Source organism: Schistocerca nitens, chromosome 1 (assembly GCF_023898315.1).
Source record: "Schistocerca nitens isolate TAMUIC-IGC-003100 chromosome 1, iqSchNite1.1, whole genome shotgun sequence".
NCBI classification, from domain to species: Eukaryota; Metazoa; Arthropoda; class Insecta; order Orthoptera; family Acrididae; genus Schistocerca; species Schistocerca nitens.
Genome location: NC_064614.1, coordinates 1067819354 through 1067844370, shown reverse-complemented (window position 1 = coordinate 1067844370; position 25017 = coordinate 1067819354). Strand labels below are relative to the sequence as shown.

Sequence of the window (25017 nt, the reverse complement as noted above, 5' to 3'; positions counted from 1 at the left end):
TACATATCCGTGTAGTACGTAAAGAAATATGAATGTTTTAGTTGAACCATTTTTTTCGCTTTGTGATAGATGGCGCTGTAATAGTCACAAACGTGTAAGTACGTGGTATCATGTAACATTCCACCAGTGCGGACCGTATTTGCTTCGTGATAAATTACCCGTGTTAAAATGGACCGTTTATCAATTGCGGATAAGGTCGATATCGTGTTGATGTATGGCTATTGTGATCAAAATGCCCAACGGGCGTGTGCTATGTATGCTGCTCGGTATCCTGGACGACATCATCCAAGTGTCCGGACCGTTCGCCGGATAGTTACGTTATTTAAGGAAACAGGAAGTGTTCTGCTACATGTGAAACGTCAACCACGACCTGCAACAAATGATGATGCCCAAATAGGTGTTCTAGCTGCTGTCGCGGCTAATCCGCACATCAGTAGCAGACAAATTGCGCGAGAATCGGGAATTCTCAAAAACTTCGTGTTGAGAATGCTACATCAACATCGATTGCACCTGTACCACATTTCTATGAACCAGGAATTGCATGGCGACGACTTTGAACGTCGTGTACAGTTCTGCCACTGGGCACAAGAGAAATTACGGGACGATGACAGATTTTTTGCACGCGTTCTATTTAGCGACGAAGCGTCATTCACCAACAGCGGTTAACGTAAACCGGCACAGTATGCACTATTGGGCAACGGAAAATCCACGATGGCTGCGACAAGTGGAACATCAGCGACCTTGGCGGGTTAATGTATGGTGCGGCATTATGGGAGGAAGAATGATTGGCCACCATCTTCTCGATGGCAATTTAAATGGTATGTATGCTGATTTCCTACGTAACGTTCTACCGATGATACTACAAGATGTTTCACTGCATGACAGAATGGCGATGTACTGCCAACATGATGGATGTCCGGCACATACCTCGCGTGCGGTTGAAGCGGTATTGAATAGCATATTTCATGACAGGTGGATTGGTCGTCGAAGCACCTTACCATGGCCCGCACGTTTACCGAATCTGACGTCCCCGGATTTCTTTCTGTGGGGATAGTTGATATTTGCTATTGTGATCCACCGACAACGTCTGTCAATATGCGTCAGCGCATTGTCAATGCATGTGCGAACATTACGGAAGGCGAACTACCAGCTGTTGAGAGGAATGTCGTTACACGTATTGCCAAATGCAATGAGGCTGATGGACAACATTTTGAGCATTTATTGCATTAATGTGGTTTTTACAGGTAACCACGCTGTAGCAACTTGCGTTCTCAGAAATGATAAGTTCACAAAGGTACATGTATCACATTGGTACAACCGAAATATAATGTTCAGACGTACCTACGTTCTGTATTTTAATTTAAAAAACCTACCTGTTACCAACTGTTCGTCTAAAATTGTGAGCCATATGTTTGTGACTATTACAGCGCCATCTATCACAAAGCGAAAACAGTGGTTCAACTAAAACATTCATATTTCTTTACGTACTACACGTATATGTAATAAAAATGGGGGTTCCTATTTTAAAAAACGCAGTTGATATCCATTTGATCTATGGCAGCGCCATAAAGCGGCCCAACCATAGCGCCACCTGGTTCCCACTTCACGCTAGACAAGTTTCGATCTTTGTTTTCGTTTGACGCTTAATCCGTGAGATATTTGGCCCGGTCACGATCAATGGACCATCCTGTATAAGTAATTTCTCGCCAGTATTACTGACCGGGACCTACACTTCTCGAGAGATTAAAATGGTGTACCTCACATGCACTCGAATATGGATTCTTTCCCTTTGAGGGAATTATGATATTTAGCCAAGACTCACGGCCCACCTTCATAGATTTCACTAATTCTTTGTAAACATGATTCATGAGTCACAAAAAGACGTCGTACTTACTAAGAGAATTTAAAAAAGTCAGCTTTCAGGATGAAAACTGAGTGTTCTTCAGCCGTCTATTATTTATTGATTGCACTGAGAACAAGAAAATGAAAATTGCGGAACCTATAAATATTTTTCGGGCCCCCACTTATCGATGCGGTTCAAATGGTGGAGATGACGCTAGACTAATATCAATCTGAAGAGATTCACAGGGGCTAAGAATTACTACTAAGCCGTTTAAACCACAGCTAGTCTACCATACAAACATCCCTGCCCCCTCTCCTAACACGAATTTTTTCTTTTCGATCATCAGTCTTGTATCTGATTCGATGTTTCCCGCCACGAATTCCTCTCTTGTGTCAATCTCTCCATCTCAGAGTAGCACTTGCATCCTACTATCTCTATTACTTCTTGAATGTATTACAATCTCTGTCTTCCTCTACAGTTTTTACGCTATACAGCTCTGTCTAGTACTACTGAAGTTATCTCATGCCCTATCACGCTGTCCCTTCTTCTGGTCAGTGTTTTCCATGTTTTCCACTTCTCACCGATTCTACGGGGAACCTCGTCATTCCTCTTCTTATCAGTGCATCTGACTTTCAGCATCCTCATATAGCACCGCATGTCAAACACTTCGATTCTCTAGAATGAGATTTTCACTCTGCAGCGGAGTGTGCGCTGATATGAAACTTCCTGGCAGATTAAAACTGTGTGCGGGACCGACTCTCGAACTCGGGACCTTTGCCTTTTGCGGGCAAGTGCTCTACCAACTGAGATACCCAAGCACGATTCACACCCCGTCCTCACAGCTTTACGTCTGCCAGTACCTCGTCTCCTACCTTCATTGCAGAAGCTCTCCTGCGAACCTTGCAGAACTAGCACTCCTGAAAGAAAGGATATTGCGGAGACATGGCTTAGCCACAGCCTGGGGGATGTTTCCAGAATGAGATTTTCACTCTGCAGCGGAGTGTACGCTGATATGAAACTACCTGGCAGATTAAAACTGTGTACCGGACCGAGACTCGAACTCGGGACCTTTGCCTTTCGCGGGCAAGTGCTCTACCAACTGAGCTACTCAAGCACGACTCACGCCCCGTCCTCACAGCTTCGATTCTCTACTTTTGCGGTGTTGCGACAGTCCATGGATCGCTATCATGCAATGCTGTCCGCCCCGATAGCTGAGTGGTGAGCGTGACGGGCTGCCGTCCTACGGGCCCGGGTTCGCTCCCGGCCGGTCGGAGATTTTCTCCGCTCAGGGACTGGGTGTTGTGTTGTCTTCATCATCATTTCATCCCCATCCGACGCGCAGGTCGCCCAATGTGGCGTCGAATGTAATAAGACCTGCACCAAGGCGGCCGGGCCTGCCCCGCAAGGGGCCTCATGGGAAATGACGCCAAACGCTTATTTCCATCACGCAATGCTATACCGCAGTCCAAACTTAAATTCTAAGAAATTTCTCCTTTATGTTTTGGCTGATGTTTCATACTAGCAGACTTCTCTTGAGCATGAATGCCCTCTTTGCCTCTGCTAATCTTCTTTTTATGGGGTCCTCACTTCGCCTGTCGTCTGTTATTTTGCTTCATCTACTTGTTTCGCCGCAATTTTGATGTTAAGTTTGTCGTTGATCTCATTTCTGCCATTCTTCGTTACTTTCGTGTCTCTTCGCTCTACTTTCAGTCTATATACTCTTCGCATTAGATTCTTCATTTCATTCAACACATATTGCAATTCCTCCTCATTTTCCCATCATGAAGCTTATCACTGAATTTTAATCCAGTCAATGAACCATTGTTTTATATCCGTCATTGGTTCTTCGATGGATAGTATCCACGAAAGATTGCATCCCTGTGTTACACCCATTTTAATCCGAGCACTTCGTTCTGGGTCTTCCATTGCAAACACCGACTGCTTTAAGGGAAATAAAACCTAAGAAAATGACAGTGGTATTATTACAATATACAGGGTGAACACTAATAAAACCAACAAACTGCAGGGACAGATTTCTGACTGGAAATAGAGGACAAAAGGTCGTATGAAAATGTGTCCAGAAATGCGTCGTTGTCGCGGTAGTTGGCACTGACGAATGAAAATTCCTCGGACCACGCGCCACGTGTACCTTGTGTCTTGCACGTTTTTGACTGTAAGCTGCAGAATGGACCACTATTAATGTCGAGAATAAGCCGAGATGGTGTTTGGTTATGGCCAAGCAGATGGAAAAGATCGAGATGCAGCACAGATATACCAAAACAAGCACCCTCGCAGGCATCAACCAACACATTTCAGCTCCCTGCATGTTCGTCTGTCTGAAAGGACCTATGATCACACAAACGCCAAAAACAGGCTTGACTGAAGTGAGTGGTCTCTGTGAGGACTGGTTTTGGTGTAGCTGTTCTGTCTCTCGACCAGTTACATCAGCTTGGCCGTACACAATCACTGCCTTGGCTTCTTCCAGACATGGATACCGGATCATTGTGCGGCTTACAGTAGGCTCCTTCAATGATACAGTCTGCAACAGACAAAGAACACACGACATGTGGTCAGAGAAACTGTCACTCATCAGCGCCATCTACCGTGGCAACACATGTTCATAGGACCTTCTTTCCTCCATTTCGAGACAGGAATTCGTCCGTGCAGTTTGCCGGTTTTATTAATGTCCAGGCTGTATTTAAGCACCCAGTATCCAACTAAATTATTTTACGCCCTGAGGAAGATAATTTCAACACGTCGAAGCACTGTTCTTTGAGTATATCAGAATTTTTCGTATTTTATAAGATGAAGCGCCAGTACGTCCAGAGGATTTTAATGAGATTTGTACTGAACTGTGCAGGCAATCATTCTACAACTCTCCACCCATGAATGGAAGGGGAAGAAATCGTAATGTTTGGTGAATTAGAAAGTATCTCTTCCTCACTCGATTTATGGTGATTTGGATAGCTGTAAATGCCAGTAATACCGTAGTTTCAGCTACGTTACCCACTTCTGTAGCCGAGGTAGCTAACAGACACCTGTGTGATGGGGCTCGGCTCGGGGGTACACTATGTGATCAAACGTATCCGGACACCTAGCTGAAAATGACTTACAAGTTCGTGGCGCCCTCCATCGGTAATGCTGGAATTCAATATGGTGTTAGCCCACCCTTAGGCTTGATGACAGCTTCCACTATCGCAGGCATACGTTCAATCAGGTGCTGGAAGGTTTCTTGGGGAAGCAGCTAATTATTCAAGGAGCGCTGCACTGAGGAGAGGTATTCATGTCGGTCGGTGAGGGCTGGCACGTAGTCGGCGCTCCAAAACATCCCAAAGGTGTCTATAAGATTGGGGTCAGGACTCTGCGCAGGCTAGTTCATTACAGGGATGTTACTGGTGTGTAACCACTCCACCACAGGTCGTGCGTTATCAACAGGTGCTTGATCGTATTGAAAGTTGCAATCGCCATCCCCCGATTGCTCTTCAACAGTGGGAAACAAGAAGGTGCTTAAAACACCAATGTAGGCCTGTGCTGTGATAGTGCCACGCAAAACATCTAGGGGTGCCAGCACCCTCCATGAAAAACACGATCACACCATAACACCACCGCCTCCGAATTTTACTGATAGCACTACACACGCTGGCAGATGACTTTCACCGGGCATTCGTCATACTCACACACTGCCATCTGATCGCCTCATTGTGTACTGTGATTCGTCACTCCAAACAACGTTTTTCCACTGTTCAATCGTCCAATGTTGCTGATCCTTACACCAAGCGAGGCGTCGTTTGGCATTTACCGGCGTGATGGGTGGCTTATGAGCAGCGCTAGACGATGAAATTCAACTTTTCTCACATCCCGCCCAACTGTCATAGTACTTGCAGTGGATCCTGATGCTGTTTGTAATTCCTGTGTGATGGTCTGGGTAGATGTCTGCCTATTACACATTACGACCGTCTTGAACTGTAGGCGGTCTGTGTCAGTCAACAGACGATGTCGGCTTGTACGATTTTGTGCTGTACGTGTCCCTTCACGTTTCCACTTCACTATCATATCTGGAACAGTGGACCTAGGTGTGTTTAGGAGTGTGGAAATCTCGCGTACAGACATATGACACAAGTGACGCCCAACCACCTGAACTCATTTGAAGTCCGTGGGTTCCACGGAGCGCTCCATTCTGCCCTCTCACGATGTGGAATGACTATTGAGGTCGCTGATATGGAGTACCTGGCAGTAGGTAGCAGCACAATTCACCTAATATGAAAAACGTATGGTTTTGGGGGTGCCTGGATACTTTTGATCAAATAGTGTAGCTGGTTAGTCCTGGCGGTGGGAGAAATTCTCACCTCCAGTGTGTGGCTGGTAATGTTAGGAGAGCTGGTGGCCTGAAGTTCCTCTGCGCATTGTCTCGTGGATAGAGCGCATGTGACACGGTTGATGGTGATTTGTCCGTCGGATGCGAACATTGAGCCCGGCAACCCCTTGTGCTATTCGAGAGGAGTAGACTGTATGTCGGCACCGTGTTTCACCCTCTCCATTAAATAATCGTCATATAGTACAAACATGACACCACACTGTACACACAACCATTCCAATCACCCTTACTCAACAGATATGAGCCAATGGACATCGTCGGTGGAACGGCTTCGCCACAAGCGGTGATAAGTTCGCCACTTAACCGCCGGCGAAACAAGTCGGCTGTCTGGGGGACTGTGGATAAGGTAACACATCCGATGGCAGTGAGGGGGAAGGCAGTTGTCTAGGTGTCAACTACAGCCCATCATCGCCCGATACACTGCAGCACAGCCACTGCCGCTAGACGCTCATTACATCTCTCCGCTCCGTTGATTTCGTCAGCATTGCCCGACCATAGCTAATACACTTGGAAACATTACCGATGGATATCTGTGCTACCATGGAATTCATCGTGTCGAAAACACTTAAGTTATTGACGTAATTATCAAGTGTCACTTTCACCCTCTGAGATTAGCCGAGCGGCCTGAGGCGCTGCAGTCATGAACTGTGCGACTGGTCCCGGCGGAGGCCCGAGTCCTCCCTCGGGCATGGGTGTGTGTGTTTGTCCTTAGGATAATTTAGGTTAAGTAGTGTGTACGCTTAGGGACTGATGACCCTAGCAGTTAAGTCCCATAAGATATCACACACATTTTTCACCCTCTGATAAATGCTGAACATGTGGAACATCAAAAATCATTTCTTTCTACTTCTATTATAATCTTGTTAATTTTTTCCTGATATAAGACTACAGTGATTTCAGTTGCGTTAATGTTTTGCTGGCTAGCGTTCGTTGTGTGGCTCGACAACCTGGTGGAGGTCGTTGAACTGGGCGACACTTCGACCAGTTGCGCGTATCTCCATAACTTCATCTTCCGTTTTTTTCGTTAGCATTCACCCCATCTTAGTTACGGACTCCGCTGTACTCACACGTTGGCAAATTTACGAGGGTCATTCAATAACTAAAGAGACAGATTGGTCTGGAGAAAAAAGCGTTTATTTTTACAATACAATACTTCTTATACTTTTCAACATAATCCCCTTGAACATATATGCACTTGTTCCAACGAGCTACAAGCTTTTTTATTCTGGCTGCAAGGAACTCTTTACCTTGATGTTTGAACCAGTTCCCGACAAACTTTTTCACGTCGTCGTTGTCCTGGAACCTCTTTCCGCGTAATGCCTCCTTCAATGCACCAAACAAATGAAAATCACTAGGTACTGAATCAGGGCTGTAAGGGGAATGAGACAGTACTTCCCAGCCAATTTTGTCGATGGTTTCACGGTTAGTTGAGCAATATGTGGACGTATGTTGGCTTGCTGGAGAACCACACGTCTCCTCTGAGATCCACGACGTCTCTCTCTCATGAATGGCTTCACCTTGTTTAAAAGCAAATCCGAGTAGTATTGGCTATTCATTGTACGCTGCTCTTCGAGATAATCACAAAAAACTGGACCTTCAGCAACCCAAAACACCGACAACATTTTTCCTGCTGACTTGGGTTTTGAATTTTTTCTTGACAGATGTGTTGGTGTGCTTCCACTCCATGCTTTGTCTTTTTGATTCTGGCTCATAATAGTGAAGCCGAGCTTCATCACAAGTTAAAATTTTGTTGAAGAAGTGTTCACCTTCTCTTTCAAAACGTTACTTTAGCTCTATGCACACACTCAAACTTGTTTCCTTGTGTAGGCGCGTCAACTCCTTTGGGATCTATCTTGCACATGTTTTGCGGTACTTCAGCTTGTTACAGATAATGTTATGAACTATACCAGTACTAACTTGAACCTCATCATTTCCACAGTCACACGGCGCTCGGCACGATTAATGTCATCAATTCAACTTTCAAGTAAGGGAGCTGAAACTGGTCGGCCAGAATAGTGTTCGTCAGTTACTGAGTCGCGACCATTTTTGAACTGCTCTACCCACTTGTAAAAATTTGCACGATTCATACAACCTTCACCATAAACTTCAAACATTCTGCAGTATATATTCACTGGTTTCTGTCCTTCAGCAAGTAAAAAACGAATAACAGAACGTTTTTCAACTAATGTGGACGTTTCAAGCGGAATCGCCATCTTGAAATGTATTTTTAAGTTTATAAACAAAACAATGTTGGTACATCAGCTGATTAGGGCTCATCCCAGTGACGCAAAGTTAAAGCCATAGAATTACCAAACTTGCCCTACTAACGGTTTTTCTTTCCACAGACCAATCTGTCTCTTAAATTATTGAGTGACCCTCGTATTTTAAGGATGTTTAAAAAAGAACGACGTAATTTCGAAACTCCATACTTATTGATGAAAACATACTACCAACATGGGATGGACTGCAAAATTCTCATGAATTCTTAGGGTTTTTGCTATGCTATTACAAATGTTCTTTGTGTCCACCAGCATCAGCACGAACATCTAGATCGCAGCTAAAGTCGTCAAAAACTTTACGCAATGTATCTGCTTTTACAAAAATTATGGGCGCTGTTATTGTATTCTTCGCTTCTTCTACGTTACGAGGTAAAGGGCAGGTGAACACATTTTCCTTCACATATCTCCGTAAGAAAAAATCTCACGGGATCATATCTGGCGATCTTGGAGGCCAAGAATGCAGGGCATTGTCTCGGGATCCCGAACGCCGTATGCAGCATTGAGGTAGAGTGTTACTGAGAAACTGACGTGCCGGCCGGGGTGGCCGAGCGGTTCTAGGCGCTACACTCTGGAACCGCGCGACCGCTACGGTCGCAGGTTCAAATCCTGCCTCGGGCATGGATGTGTGTGATGTCCTTAGCTTAGTTAGGTTTAAGTAGTTCTAAGTTCTAGGGGACTGATGACCTTAGAAGTGAAGTCCCATGGTGCTCAGAGCCATTTGAACCATTTGAAACTGACGTAAGTTGTTGTCCAATGTGCTGGAGCTCCATCTTGTAGAGAAATGAAGTCATCGGAGTCCTCCTGAAGTTGTGACAAAAGCCCGTTCTGCATCATTTGACTCCGCTCAAACATTTGCAGAATTCTCTCCAACAAGGACGACATAAAAAAGAGCACTGCTGTCCAAAAGAAGTGTACTAGTATCAACACAGACTTTAATTTGAGGAAGAAATTTATGAGAGTATACATCTGGAGCACAGAATTGTATAGTAGTAACTCAAGGACTGTAGGGAACTCGAAACAGAAGAGAATCTAGACGTGAAAATTAGGTGGACTGACCGGGTAAGATATAACGAGGTTCTCCGGAGAATTAGCAAGGCGAGGAATGTATGCGAGGAGTAGGGACAGGATGGTAGGACATCTGGTTCAAATGGTTCAAATGGCTCTGAGCACTATGGGACTCAACTGCTGTGGTCATAAGTCCTCTAGAACTTAGAACTACTTAAACCTAACTAACCTAAGGACAGCACACAACACCCAGCCATCACGAGGCAGAGAAAATCCCTGACCCCGCCGGGAATCGAACCCGGGAACCCGGGCGTGGGAAGCGAGAACGCTACCGCACGACCACGAGGGTAGGACATCTGTTAAGACATCATGTAATAACTTCCATTATACTAGAGAGGGCTGTAGAGAGTAGAAACCGTAAGAGGGAAACAGAGATTGGAATACGGCCAGCAAATAATTGATGACGAAGGCTGCAAGTGCTACTCTGATATGAAGAGGTTTCAACAGGAAAAGAATTCGTGGCGAGTGGCATCAAACTAGGCAGAGTATTTTCGGCTAAAAAGAAACTGGCGTTAAAAATTGGAAATCGAAAAAAAAAACATGAAACATTTAAGAGTACACACCCGTAGCTACATAAACTAGAATGACTTCATGCAATCACTTATAGGAAAAGTAGGTGCTACACATCGATATTCGTTGCAGGATTCCTAAGGAAACGCAATTGGTTCAAATGGCTCGGAGCACTATGGGACTTAACGTCTGAGGTCATCACTCCCTTAGAACAACTTAAACCTGACTAACCTAAGGACATCACACACATCCATGCCAGAGGCAGGATACGAACCTGCGACCATAGAAGTCGCGCGGTTCCGGACTGAAGCGCCTAGAACCGCTCGACCACCGCGGCCGGCAGGAAATGCAATTCCCTCAAGACAGAAACAAGTTACAAAACACTCTTTCAAACTATTCAACAGTATCTCTAGTCAGTCTGATACTCATATCAGCTTAGTCTATTAACATTGAGAAAATACAAAGCAGAGTAGTGCGCTTCGCCACGAGCTTATTTGGTAAGTGTGAAGGTGTCTGAAAGAATGCTTTTCAGATTTTAATGGCAGACATTATAAGCGAGGCGTTGTGTATCACAAAGCTTATTGGTCCAATACCGCATGCATAAGTTTCAAGAACAGTCAGGCAACATATTACTTCATCCCACATACTTATTGTGAAATAGCCGTCACGGTAATTCAGAGATCATATGGAGGCCTACAGACGGTTAGACTTTCCATATTTCGAGAACGGAACTGAAAAGAGGTGACAATGATAATGGTACCAGGAACACTCTCCATTACACGTCGTTAAGAGTATAGATGTAGATGTAAAGTAGCTATGAAACTTCCTGGCAGATTAAAACTGTGTGCCCGACAGAGACTCGAACTCGGGAACTTTGCCTTTCGCGGGCAAGTGCTCTACCAACTGAGCTACCGAAGCACGACTCACGCCCGGTACTCACAGCTTTACTTCTGCCAGTAACTCGTCTCCTACCTTCCAAACTTTACAGAAGCTTCTGTAAAGTTTGGAAGGTAGGAGACGAGATACTGACAGAAGTAAAGCTGTGAGTACCGGGCGTGAGTCGTGCTTCGGTAGCTCAGTTGGTAGAGCACTTGCCCGCGAAAGGCAAAGGTCCCGAGTTCGAGTCTCGGTCGGGCACACAGTTTTAATCTGCCAGGAAGTTTCATATCAGCGCACACTCCACTGCAGAGTGAAAATCTCATTCTGTAAAGTAGCTATGTCTGACGTCCACTGCCCTAAGCCACGAAAATGTGGTATCATGAACTTCTTGATAAATTAACTTTTACAGTTACAGTTTTCATCTTAGGGAGGTGTGATTGAAGCTTAATAGAGTACGTACTGGAGAAGGCAAGTGGAAATACAACATACACTGTCAGTACGTGAGACTATGGTGATATGTAGACAATGAAGCACCCTTTAAACGAGTGCCCTAACAGGCGTTTCCCTGATGATTTAATAGAGAAAGTACTAGAGAAGGCAAGGGGAAATACAACATGCACTGACAGTACGTGAGACTATGGTGATATTTAGAAATTGAAGCACACTGTAAACGAGTGCCCTAACAGACGTTTCCCTGATGATGTAATGAGCCTACATGAAGTATTGACTGAGTCTTCGGAAGGAAGATTCAAGGAAGGATGATTTGTATTTAACGTGCCGTCTACAACGAGGTCATTAGAGAAGGAGCACAAGCTCAGATTAGGGGATGGATGGAGAAGAAAATTGGCCGTACTGTTTCAAAGGGACCCTCCGGCATTTGCCTTAAGCGGTTTAGAGAAAACACGGAAAACCAAAATCTGGATAGCCTGACTGGTATTTGAACGGTCATCCTCCCGAACGCGAGTTCAGTGTGGTAAACACTGTGCCACCTCGCTCGGTTCGATTCTTCCGACATTTACGTGTAGTCAGGGCTGTTGAATGTTTATATACTGTAGATATTTGTAGACAAGTAATTTTTGTTTAAATATTTAAAATTATTTGGTCATTATAACTGATTTATACGAGAACAATAAAAAACTGATTTTAGGTTCGAGTTTATGCAAAATAATTTGCAAGAGGAGTGAGCGTACGCATAACAAAATAAGTCAAAGTTAATGACGGTAGGTGGCTTTACTACGTACAGAATACTCATTTAGGAAATATGGGAAATGATGGAGTTGCCGGACGCTGTCGCTTAGCGGTTCTAGCCGCTTCAGTCCGGAACCACGCAGCTGCTACGGTCACAGGTTCGAATCATGCCTCGGGCTTGAATGTGCGTGTGATGTCCTTAGATTAGCTAGGTTTACGTAGTTCTAAGTCTAGGGGACTGGTGACCTCAGATGTTAAGTCCCATAGTGCTTAGAGCCATTTGAACCATTTGATGGTGGAGTTAATATGTATTTGAATATGCAAAGTAGTCTTGCCTGGCATCCGCTGCCATATGTACGAGTTTGTGGAAAATAATTTGACGAAGAGCACAAGTACCAAATGAAGACAAGGCCTTCGTTACTCACCGGTTGTTCATCCAGTAGTAGATGGCAGGGTTGACACCGGCGTTGGCCATAGCGAGCCAGTAGAAGCCGAGGTAGAGGTGCTGCACGTACCAGCTGGAGGCGACAGCTGGGTCGTGGTAGGCGTAGATGAAGTAGGCGTGGTAGGGCAACCAGCAGCTCGCGAAGATGGCCACCACCAGCACCAGCATGCGCACCACCTGCGCACACCCACCCACCAACTCACAGACTGCCCAGTCCTGGAAGAGAACTCAGAGATCGACTCCACATCCCAGAGGGGCACTATCTGCCTGCGACCAAATGCGCTGATATGGGTCGTTTTGCAAGACGAAACAGCCTCATCAAAGTGAACGGATTTTCCCAGGAACAGATTCACAAGGCGTTACGCGTGAAAGCAAGGTCAAAGGTATGCGATCAATTCCTTGGAAGATAGGCTAGATCCTCGAGAATGGGTCCACGAGGTCTTCCGCCCTTCTATAAATTACACGTGAGAGAATCATTGGACATCAACGGGTGCCTCCCGCCGGAGGTTCGAGTCCTCCCTTCGGCAAGGGTGTGTCTGTTGTTCTTAGCATAAGTTAGATTAAATAGTGTTTACGTCTAGGGACCGATGACCATAGCAGTTTGGTCCCTTAGGAATTCACACACATTTGAACATTTTTGAACGTCAACGGTGCTCGCGTTAGCTTCAAACAGATCAGTCGAGAGCGGGAAAACGTTTCACAGATATAGCCCACTATATGAACTAAGCACATGAAGATTTAATTTCCTACTCATCGTGTCGCTGCTACAGCACACATCCCATTTCTCTCAAGACTGCCCTATCCACTTTCCTAAACAACCAGTACGCTGCAGACATTACCAACTCTCTACTCCCTACCTACTTCTGCAATATGCTGACGACACCACCTACATAACTACCCTCTTTACTGTTCAAATCTCCCATGTCTCCCTTTAGCGTCACTTGCATCTCCTGGTGAAGCGGTGGAAAATCCAAATGAACTCACAGAAAATACAAACCATCATCTTCTGCCGCACCTTCGGTATTTCCGTCGTCCAAATTCATATCTCGCCGTCTACAACCAAACCGTCCCTCCCACTAACACAGTAAGGGATTTGGGACAGAACTTTGACAGAGAACGTGCATGGAGTGCACACCTCCTTGCCATTCAATAACAAAACACAAAATTACTAAAACTACTGCTAATATCCCCTGTTCCTCCACCTTTCATAATTCTAAAAATGCGTTGAAATCTTAGAAAGATAATCACATGTCCTCACCGTCCACATCTGTCTGCTTTCCTCTACTCACATCCAACACCAAATTACCCCACGTCTTCATCTCTTCTTCTAGCACTTTCGGACCCAAACATTAATGGGAAAACCAGTACCAGAACCCAGCATCTTACCCAGTAATCATAAATCCACCTGATGCATCTCCTCCCGTCGGCGTTGCAACACCCACTACCAACGACGAATTCCATCCGGAGGTATATCCATCCTTCCAGATCTACTCAAAAATACCCCAGCCCACCTCATTCTTTCGTTTTATCCCTCCTTCATCCTCCCCCTCAATAACCACTAGTTGTTTTGTGTAGCTCCACAGAGTTAAAATTTGCATGACTGGATGTCTCAAATTTAATGAAGTATTCATTAACCCATTAGAAATTCTTAAAAAAGGTGATCTTACTCAACTATACTCCACTATCTCACTGACAGTCACTGCAAAAAATCTCTGTTCCGCCCTTGTGACATTCCGTACTACTCTCCCTGAGAACAGGAGCGATCGCTCCAAACACATTAGGTGCCTGTAATTTAGTGTCTCGTGCCTGTATGCGTATATCACTCTTTTACTGACTAGATTGGCACTACAAGAAACTGCCTTAAAAGAGCTAGCCTTCTGGAAAAAAAGACTCTAGAAAGAGATTCTGGTCAGCAAAATTTCCATCCGCGGGCAGTAACTTTAGGGAGCACCTGTGACATTCCGAACTACTCTCTTCGAGGACAGGAGCGATCGCTCCAAGTACAGTAGGTGCTTGTAATTCAGTTTCTCATGCCTGTATGCGTACGTAATGCTTTCACTGACTAGACTGGCACTTATTTATTTCATTTCATTTCATCAACGGTACAGAGTAGCCCACCGCCTTGAAATGCAAGGTGGATCGGATGCTTCTGAATCTAACAACAAAGACTTCTCATTGTTACAATCTTATTGGTACACAGTTGTTAATGCTTTTTCTTAAAATAATATAAAGAACATAATATATAAAGATTTCTCTGAGGTTACACCGAATTGAATGCTTAACAATTGTTAAAAAGATTCCATATAATTTGCTACTACCTAGTTGATGAGAATATAATTTATATAATGCAAATTTCAAAGAAAAATAAAAAAAGAAAATATAATACAATGAGTGCAGTGAAAATAATTTACAGTATGTAGAGGGAAGTGATATTTTGTATTTGGGTGTGTTATATAGTCTAAGTAGCATGTTGGCTCATAATGGCCTATTTCTACCTATTTCAGATGAGAAGGTCTCGGTACAACCTCGAGATGTTCTCATCTGAAATGGTTTGTGCTTACGTATGTTTACACAGATTGTACAGATTGAGTGCTGATTGAGCACTTCATACATGGAATGCATGAATTTTAGCTTTACATGAGAAATACACTTATGTATGTAATTTGTTAGTAGAAATAGAATATAGTTCATTGCTACTTGAATGCTTTATTCATTAAATAACTTAATACATTACTGCTATATAAAATTCTTTGATTGTAGCTTTGAATAGAGAAGAGAATATACTTTTGTCTGCACACAAAACGACGAGCAGTACATTACTGCTTGTGTGCAGTATACTTTAAACACTTTGCAGTATGTCATTGGGGAGGAGGAGCCTCGGAATAAAAGTTCTTCGAGCCTTCTCCTCCCAAACGACATTACCTTATTACTACAGTCTTAGTATGTGGTGCCGGTGTTCATTTGTTTTATGGTTGTTGTGTTGTTTGTGACTGTGTTGTGGCATACAGTGTCATGCATTGTTGGTTTTGGTCCCTTACATGTTGATCCGTTCTGAGTCATGTTCACTTAGTGTCCCTTCCTCGATTTCGGGGTCTGTGGTTGTGTTTGTGTCCTCCCATGTTGTTTGTTATGTTGTTTGTGCTTGTCTACGCCTCCTTCCATTTGGGTTGTGGCGCTTGTATTCTTCGTGCAGAGTGTTCGATACAATATCGGCTACGCTATTTATTGTGTTCCAGTGATCGGGATGACGTATTATTCTGGCGATGTCATTGTCGTTCTGTATAGGTCTCACTTGTGCTAGCGTGTTGCATAGCAGTGTGACATGTTCTAGTATCCTAGTTTCTCCGCATACGCATACTTCATCGTTAGTTAGTCCCGTACGTTTTAAATGTAGCAGATAGAGCCCATGGACTGTCAGTAAATGGACCGTCTCCTAGCTTCGGTCGATATGTTTCAATTGTAGTCTTTCGCGTACATCAGGAAAGAAAGAGAGTACTCGGCGACCCTTCTCGGATGCATCCCACACTCTCTACCATGTCTGAATCCGCCATTGTTTCAGTTGTGTTTTGTTCATAATGTTGGTTCCCGTAATTTCGGTGACTTTATCGAGCCTGTCCCTCCTAAGCCAGTAAAGTGCAGCTCTATAACGTATTATTATGTCTATAGGGCAGGTCCCCATCACAACGCAAAGTGCCTCCAGTGACGTGGTGTTGAAGGCTTCGCTCATTCTCAGGAGTACACTACGTTGACCTCATCTTGCAATTGTCTTGTTAGTTTGTATATCCAGCCTGTGAGCCCAAGCACATGCGGCGAAGCATGCGATGGATATTGGCACTACCAGAAACCGCCTTAAGAGAGCTAGCCTTCTGGAAGAAAAAGGCTCTGGAAAGAGATTCTGGCCAGCAATATTTCCATCCACGGCTAGTAGCTTTAGGGACCCATGAGAAGCAGATGGAGCGTTCCTCTGAAAAATGTAGCAGTATGCTTACTACAAGTGTCAGTTGACGACAACCTACCCACTGTTCAGAATGTTCTAGGCTCTAAGTCTATAAGGGCCAGAGAACTGCAAACGCGGATAGGACCAAGACATCTTACGTGTCCATCATGGGGCTATGAGCATATCACTTCTCTCGCAGGGAGAATTGTAGCTCTCATTGCTGAAGGAACGTAGAGAGGGTTAACAACAAGTGAGCAATGTTATGAAACTTCCTGGCAAATTAGAACTGCATGTTGGACCGAGACTAGGAACCTTGCCTATCGAGGGCAGTGCTCCTATCGGCTGAGTTATCCAGGCACGACAAATGATCGCTACTTCTGTCAGTACTTCATCTCCTAACTCTCAAGCTTTACAGAAGCTCTGCTGCATTCATCGCGTGACTAGCAGTCCCTGAAGAATGGATATTGCGGAGGAATAGCTCAGCCACAGCCTAGGAGATTGTTTCCAGAATCATTCTTCCACTCCTTAGTCGAGTGTGCGCTGTTTATCTACAGTATCCCTCACTGCAGAAGCGCTAGTCCCGCGATTCATGCGGGAGAATTTCTGTGAAGTTTGTAAGGTAGGGCAAGAGGTTCAGCCCGACGTAAAGCTGTGAAGGCGGGTAGGAGTCATGCCGGGATAACTCAGTAGGTGAGAGAACTGCTCACGAAAGACAACGTATCGGATTCGAATACCAGACCGCCACACAATTCTAATCTGTAAGGTAGTTTCATTTATATGATGATTATAAACTGTACAGCTCTATGTCTCCTACTCTCAGCAGCTTAAGACCAATATAGCAATGAACTTTTCAGAAGGAAAACACTAGATTTCCCTTTCATTCTTGCCCAACCGAACTATGGCTCTGTAATTTCTTTGAAGTCAAAGTTAAGACTCCTACCATCCTTTAATTTCTAATCCCAGCATTTCCAAGACCAAATTTGCTCCTGCAAATTTGCACTGCAATCTGATTCTGTGTGTTGAACTGGATAGAGCAACAGGTGGTTCTAACCATTGTATTACTGAGCACCCTGCATGCATAAACACACACACACACACACACACACACACACACAGAAAAAGAGCAATAGAGAGAGACATGTATGAATCTATGCAGGAAGCTGAATGAGCTGTATTTAAAGTCGTTAGTATGGTAGATCATCAAAAGTATAAGGAAAAAAAAAATACTATCGATAGTCGTACCGGAAAAGGGACATTCTAATTTAACTTACTAAATTCAGTATATTAATAAGAAAGTTTTGACGGATTTTATAATTGAATAATTGTCTCCAAGGATGGACGAGAAAGGACATAAATTAATTTCTACTGTACTCTATGACTAGTTCCCCTATACCATTTATTTTTTTATTTATTTCCTCATCTTTCAATCACAAACAAACGAACTTCCTCCGTTCAATAGTAATGTGATACATCTCTGTCGTGAGAGTCCTTAGTGATGCCGTAGAGATTTTACCGCTTTTTCCCATTTCATGCACGCGTGGGAAACGAGAAAAACTCTCATATCATAACTGAAAGGTTCGTCTGTTGAGTACTTAAAAAAGGAGGACAACTGGAGAGTCCTGACAAATGTGACGAAAGTTTCTGGGAAAAAATTTCTGCCGAAGTTTGGTGCAACAGAATTCCGGATCGTAACTGAGGACGATGTCGCGGTAAAACGTTGACCTCTTCGTATAATAAAAGAAAACCTCGTTATTGTTTAATCTTGGGATTAAAACCGATAATTAAAAATAAATTAACAGAGCAAACCAGACACTGTTTTCATACAATAAAACCCAACGTGGCAAAATAATACCAAAACATAATTAACGAATGATTCACAAGAAGAGAAGCACTTGAAAACACTGCGACCTTACGCCTCTTTACATGTATAATCATGTTACTGTCAATGAACTCGTCCTCAGGACTTAAAAACATTCAATGACCCTACTTAAAGAACTTATGCTACGAACAACACATACACCCATGCCCGAGGGAGGCCTCGAACCTCCGACGAGAGGGGTCGCGCAATCCGTGACATGGAGCCTCAAACGGCATGGCCATTCCGTGCGCCCTGTCTTATCCTCCTGATTTCTGCGCGAAATATACCGTCTCATTTTTCTCTCTATTATAAACAAACTCCGTATTTATTTCAGTAATCTAGAAAGACGGAATCTTCCTCTAAACCAGCATATACAGGTATAATTTTCCCTCTTTTTTCTTCCTTTGGCCTCAGTATGACATATTTCACTGAATTTCTCCTCGTGGTCATTTTGCATGACATATGCGTTGGGCAATAATGTGTTCCCCAACTCTTCTTGGGACGTACGTTGTCGCAAATTCAACAGTAACCCTCTCCGTGATGCACAATTCCTGTCTTGTAGCGTACTAAGAGTTCGTTGATCATTCTGGTTTACTAGACAATCTAGCGGCGAAAGGTGCCACTCTTCGTCCGATATTCTTTAACTCCTCTTTTGCTATTTCTGTGCATGTCGATATTTGTTAGTCATTACCAGCTCATTGTGCATTTCAAGACCCTTCGAGGCTAACGTGACTTGTTAACTCGCAAATAATTAAATCATAATTATTTTGTGCTATTTTTGTGCAATGACCAGGTAAGTAGCAGAAGAGTTTCAGACACTGACGGGAACAAAATCGCAAAACAATACACAATTAATGTAGAGTAATTTCTGGAAAATATTTAAGTGATTAACATTGCAAGATGGCAGGCTAATGTAAGCACGAGATACGTCATTGAAAATGTGAAACGCTGGTGCAATAATAACCGGTGAAACCCCCAAAACTTTGAATTCAAGCGACGTGCGTGCATTGTGTTGTGGAGGTCAGTTTGAGTGATGGAGGTCCATGCCTGCTGCAGTTGGTCGGTTAATACAGGGGCGGTTAATGTTGGTTGTGGATGAAGCTGGAGTGGACATTCGATGGTATCCCACATGTGCTCGACTGAAGACAGATCTGGTGATCGAGCAGGCGAAGACGACATGTCGACACTCTGTGGGGCAAGTTGGGTTACAACAGCGATATGTGGGAGAACGTTACCCTGTTGCAAAATATCCACCGGAATGCTGTTCATGAAGGCAGCCAACAGGTCGATTCACCAACAAATTTGCATTCTACATCTATATCTACATTTGTACTCCGCAACCCACCCAACGGTGCGTGGCGGAGGGCACTTTACGTGCCACTGTCATTGTCCCCCTTTCCTGTTCCAGTCGCGTATGGTTCGCGGGAAGAACGACTGCCGGAAAGCCTCCGTGCGCGCTCAAATCTCTCTAATTTTACATTCGTGATCTCCTCGAGAGGTATAAGTAGGGGCAAGCAATATATTCGATACCTCATCCAGAAACGCACCCTCTCGAAAGCTGGACAGCAAGCTACACCGCGATGCAATGCGCCTCTCTTGCAGAGTCTGCCACTTGAATTTGCTAAACATCTCCGTAACGCTATCACGCTTACCAAATAACCCTGTGACGAAACGCGCCGCTCTTCTTTGGGTATTCCTATATCCTCCGTCAACCCGACCTGGTACGGATCCCACACTGATGAGTAATACTCAAGTATAGATCGAACGAGTGTTTTGTAAGCCACCTCCTTTGTTGATGGACTACATTTTCTAAGGACTCTCCCAATGAATCTCAACCCGGAACCCGCCTTACCAACAATTAATTTTATATGATCATTCCACTTCAAATCGTTCCGTACGCATACTCCCAGATATTTTACAGAAGTAACTGCTACCAGTGTTTGTTCCGCTATCATATAATTATACAATAAAGGATCCTTCTTTCTATGTATTCGCAATACATTACATTTGTCTATGTTAAGGGTCAGTTGACACTCCCTGCACCAAGTGCCTATCCTCGGCAGATCTTCCTGCATTTCGCTGCAATTTCCGAATGCTGCAACTTCTGTGTATACTACAGCATCGTCCGCGAAAAGCTTCATGGAACTTCCGACACTATCTACTAGGTCAATTATATATATTGTGAAAAGCAATGGTCTTATAACACTCCCCTGTGGCACGCCAGAGGTTACTTTAACGTCTGTAGACGTCTCTCCATTGAGAACAACATGCTGTGTTCTGTTTGCTAAAAACTCTTCAATCCAGCCACACAGCTGGTCTGATATTCCGTAGGCTCTTACTTTGTTTATCAGGCGCCAGTGTGGAATTTTATATAACGCCTTCCGGATGTCAAGGAAAATGGCATCTACCTGGGAGCCTGTATCTAATATTTTCTGGGTCTCATGAACAAATAAAGCGAATTGGGTCTCACACGATCGCTGTTTCCGGAATCCATGTTGATTCCTACAGAGTAGATTCTAGGTTTCCAGAAATGACATGATACGCGAGCAAAAAACATGTTCTAAAATTCTACAACAGATCGATGTCAGAGATATAGGCCTATAGTTTTGCGCCTCTTTTCGACGACCCTTCTTGAAAACTGGGACTACCTGTGCTCTTCTTTTCCAATCATTTGGAACCTTCCGTTCCTCTAGAGACTTGCGGTACACGGCTGTTAGAAGGGGGGCAAGTTCTTTCGTGTACTCTGAGTAGAATCGAATTGGTATCCAGTCAGGTCCAGTGGACTTTCCTCTGTTGAATGATTTCAGTTGCTTTTCTATTCCTTGGACACTTATTTCGATGTCAGCCATTTTCTTGTTCGTGCGAGGATTTAGAGAAGGAACTGCTTTGGAAAAAGGTGTTTAGTATTTCATCCTCTGTTTCAATGCCATCATCATCCCAGAGTGTCTGGAAATGCTGTTTCGATCCACTTACTGATTTAACGTAAGACCAGAACTTCGTAGGATTTTCTATCAAGTCGGTACATGGAATTTTACATTCGAATTCACTGAACGCTTCACGCATAGCCCTCCTTACGCTAACTTTGACATCGTTTAGCTTCTGTTTGTCTGAGAGGTTTTGGCTGCGTTTAAACTTGCAGTGAAGCTCTCTTTGCTTTAGCAGTAGTTTCCCAACTTAGTTGTTGAACCACGGTGGGTTTTTCCCGTCCCTCGCAGTTTTACTCGGCACTTACCTGTCTAAAACGCATTTTACAATTGCCTTGAACTTTTTCCATAAACACTCAACATTGTCAGTGTGGGAACAGGAATTTTCGTTTTGATCTGTTTGGTAGTCTGATATCTGCCTCCTATTACTCTTGCTAAACAGATAAACCTTCCTCCCTTTTTTATATTCCTATTTTCTTCCATATTCAGGGATGCTGCAATGGCCTTATGATCACTGATTCCCTGTTCTGCGCTTACAGAGTTGAAAAGTTCGGGTCTGTTTGTTAACAGTAGGTCCAAGATGTTATCTCCACGAGTCGGTTCTCTGTTTAATTGCTCGAAGTAATTTTCGGATAGTGCACTCAGTATCATGTCACTCGATGCTCTGTCCCTACCACCCGTCCTAAACATCTAAGTGTCCCAGGATATATCTGATAAACTGAAATCTCCACCTAAGACTATGACATGCTGAGGAAAGTGATGTGAAATGTGACCCAGGTTTTCTCGTAGTTGTTCTTCCACTAATGCTGCTGAATCGGGAGGTCGGTAAAAGGAGCCAATTATTAACCTAGCTCGGTTGTTGAATATAACCTCCACCCATAATAATTCACAGGAACCATCCACTTCTATTTCACTCAGGGTGTGTTGGATAATTACGAGAGTTCTTCTGGTGCCATACGGAATCGCACCCTGACCATAACTCCAGGTGTAGGTCCAATGCGTCTAGCAAGCATATAGGTTGGTTACAGGCTCTCAGCTGGCCTCCTAACCAACGCCCAAGCATCACTGACTTTCATCAGAAAACACAACAGACCTCCACCCTGCCCTCCAACGAGCTCTCGCTTGACACCACTGGCGTCGCAAGTGGCGATGGTTTGGGATCAGTGGAATGCACGCTACAGAGCGTCTGGCTCGGAACTGTCCTCGTAGTAACAGATTTACAAGAGTTCGTAGTGTCACTGTGGTGCAGACTGCTGCTCAGAATGGTGTTGCAGATGCAGTACGATTCGACAGAGCCGTACGCCGTACACAGTTGTCTTCCCTCTATGTAGTGCCACCTGACCATCTGGAGCCCGGTATTCTTGCGACCGTACGTTCCCCTGATCACCGCTGCCACCAATCACGTGCGGTGGCTACATTGCTGCCAAGTCTTTCTGAAGTATCGCTTCTTCTACGATACGACCTCGTTCAGACTCACAAGGGGAGGCCGCCAATTGTGAAATTCAGATTCGATTCATACTGCACATAATAAAAGCTCATGGCCTGAGGTGTAGTGTGGCAAAGCACCAAGATGCACTTCTCAGCCTTTGTCGAGAAAATCGACAGTTAAAAAAAACCGTTGCGGTGGAATACTCCCTACGATTAACACTTTTCTACAGCGTCGTGGCGCAGCAGTAAGCGCTTGGGTTTGTAATCCGAAGGTCGCCGGATCAAATCTCGCGCCATGCAACTTTTTTTTATTATTTGTTTTTTGTAATACAAATGTACACACAAACACACACACACACACACACACACACACACAAAGGCTGTCCTGGTAACCCGACACGACATGAACAAGGTGACGCATTCGTATAAGGCACAATATTCAAGCACGATGTCTGGACGAGTCTTGCCACTTGTTTTCCTACGCCTCCAAGAGTCCACAGGTACATTTGGACCCAGAGTACAGAAGACAGTCGACGAGTACGCCAAGAAGTATACCAACGTTGTTATTACATCCTCCAAATCCGGTAAACTAACAACGGGTTTGTTCATGGACTTCTTGCGTAATGCTTTGCAACCATACGTACAAAAGAAAGAATTTCTCCTTCTGATCGACTCTTGTGGTGGGCAAACGAACCCGGCGTTATACGATGAGATAAGAAGTTACCAATGTGCACTATAAAAGTCATTCCTCCAAAGTGCACTCCTCTCGTCCAACCGTGTGACGTGTATTTTTACCGGCAGGTAAAAAATTTGATCAAGCACCTTGAAAATTGTGCTTTTTTAATCGAGCGAAACCGTGACATCAACTCCAGAGACGATTGTATAAAAATCCAATCCATCGTCCACCACCAATTGTCTTCTCCGATTTTTGCCGATATGATACAATACGCGTGGTATGCATCAAACCTGACGAACGATGGAACAATTTTTCAGAATGTCAATCAGGTGTGTTTCCCAACAGATAATTTAAAAATCAATTGTTCTTGTAAAAACGCATCGTTTATCAGATGTGCTCGATGTCGTGCTGTTTTCTGCTTCCCATGTTTCTATGGTAACTATCATTCTGGTTCGTGCGATACTCCAGCTACTTCTGGTCACTAATTGTTAATTATGTGCGAGTGTATACCGAACTTTACAATAAATTGTATCCACTTGAATATTATTTGTGATATTGTGTTTTATTTCAGGTATTATTTTTCCACGACAAACGACTTTCAACAACTTATTATATGCATAATTGTTGCAACTGATTGCCTGGAATTATATATATATATATATATATATATATATATATATATATATGTGTGTGTGTGTGTGTACATTTGAATTACAAAAAAACAAATAATAAAAAAAAAGTTGCATGCCGCGAGAATCGATCCGGCGCCCTTCGGATTACGATCCCGAGCGCTTACCGCTGCGCCACGGTGCTGTACGAAATTATTAATCGTAGAGAGTATTTCAGCGCGACGGTTTCTTTTAACTGTCGATTTTCTCGACAACGGCTGAGAAGTGCATCTTGGTGCTTTGCCACATTACACCTCTGGCCATGAGCTTTTATTATGCGCATTATGAAGCGAATCTGAATTTCACAATTGGCGGCCTCCCCTTGTCAGTGAGATGTTGATAATGGTGTCTTTCTCGGCTTAAGGGTATTCTTGACCAGCACCACAACGTACAATCTCAAAGGTAACTGACGCTCACGACAGTTACAGCCTATATTAAAGGTAAACCTGATTGGCATCCTCATAGTGGCCCTACTAGCGCTGCTGGAGGAAAATTTGAATTTACATCATCTTTCAGATGTCGAAACACGCCTACCAATTTTCGTTTATGTCGCACAACTCGTTCTAGGTGTTGCGATTTATCCATTATGCGTTTCACAAGGGTAGTAACGGAGCAGTTACTACCGTAAACATTTGCGATATTTATTCGAGTGCTACGAACGTTCGTAAATGACAATGGTCGATTTCCAAGTTCAACTTCTGTCATTCTGATGTTTCTGTCTAGTACCGACCAGGAAGACGTGTTAAGGGCGGAAGTGGAAGCAAATTCACGTCAGACAATCGAGAAACCGCGAAATACGCTTAACCAACCGTGGTCGATCATCCAAGAACATTCGCAGCATATTGATAATGCAAGCAGAACATATGAGTGGTTTTCGCAACTTATTGCTTCTGCGGCACGGTACACAAGCGTTTTTGATCGCTTGACCACAGAAAGTGAAAA

At 44.0% G+C, this 25017-nt stretch overlaps 1 protein-coding gene across 1 annotated transcript in view; it reads right to left on the bottom strand.

Annotated features, from left to right (window-relative positions):
- LOC126227229 (tachykinin-like peptides receptor 86C) overlaps nucleotides 1-25017 on the bottom strand; it is a 969629-nt gene that overhangs the window by 152057 nt on the left and 792555 nt on the right. Inside the window, exon 6 of the mRNA XM_049942236.1 lies at nucleotides 12565-12761. Within this exon, the coding sequence (XP_049798193.1) occupies nucleotides 12565-12761 (197 nt within the window). The remainder of the gene's footprint in view (nucleotides 1-12564; nucleotides 12762-25017) is intronic.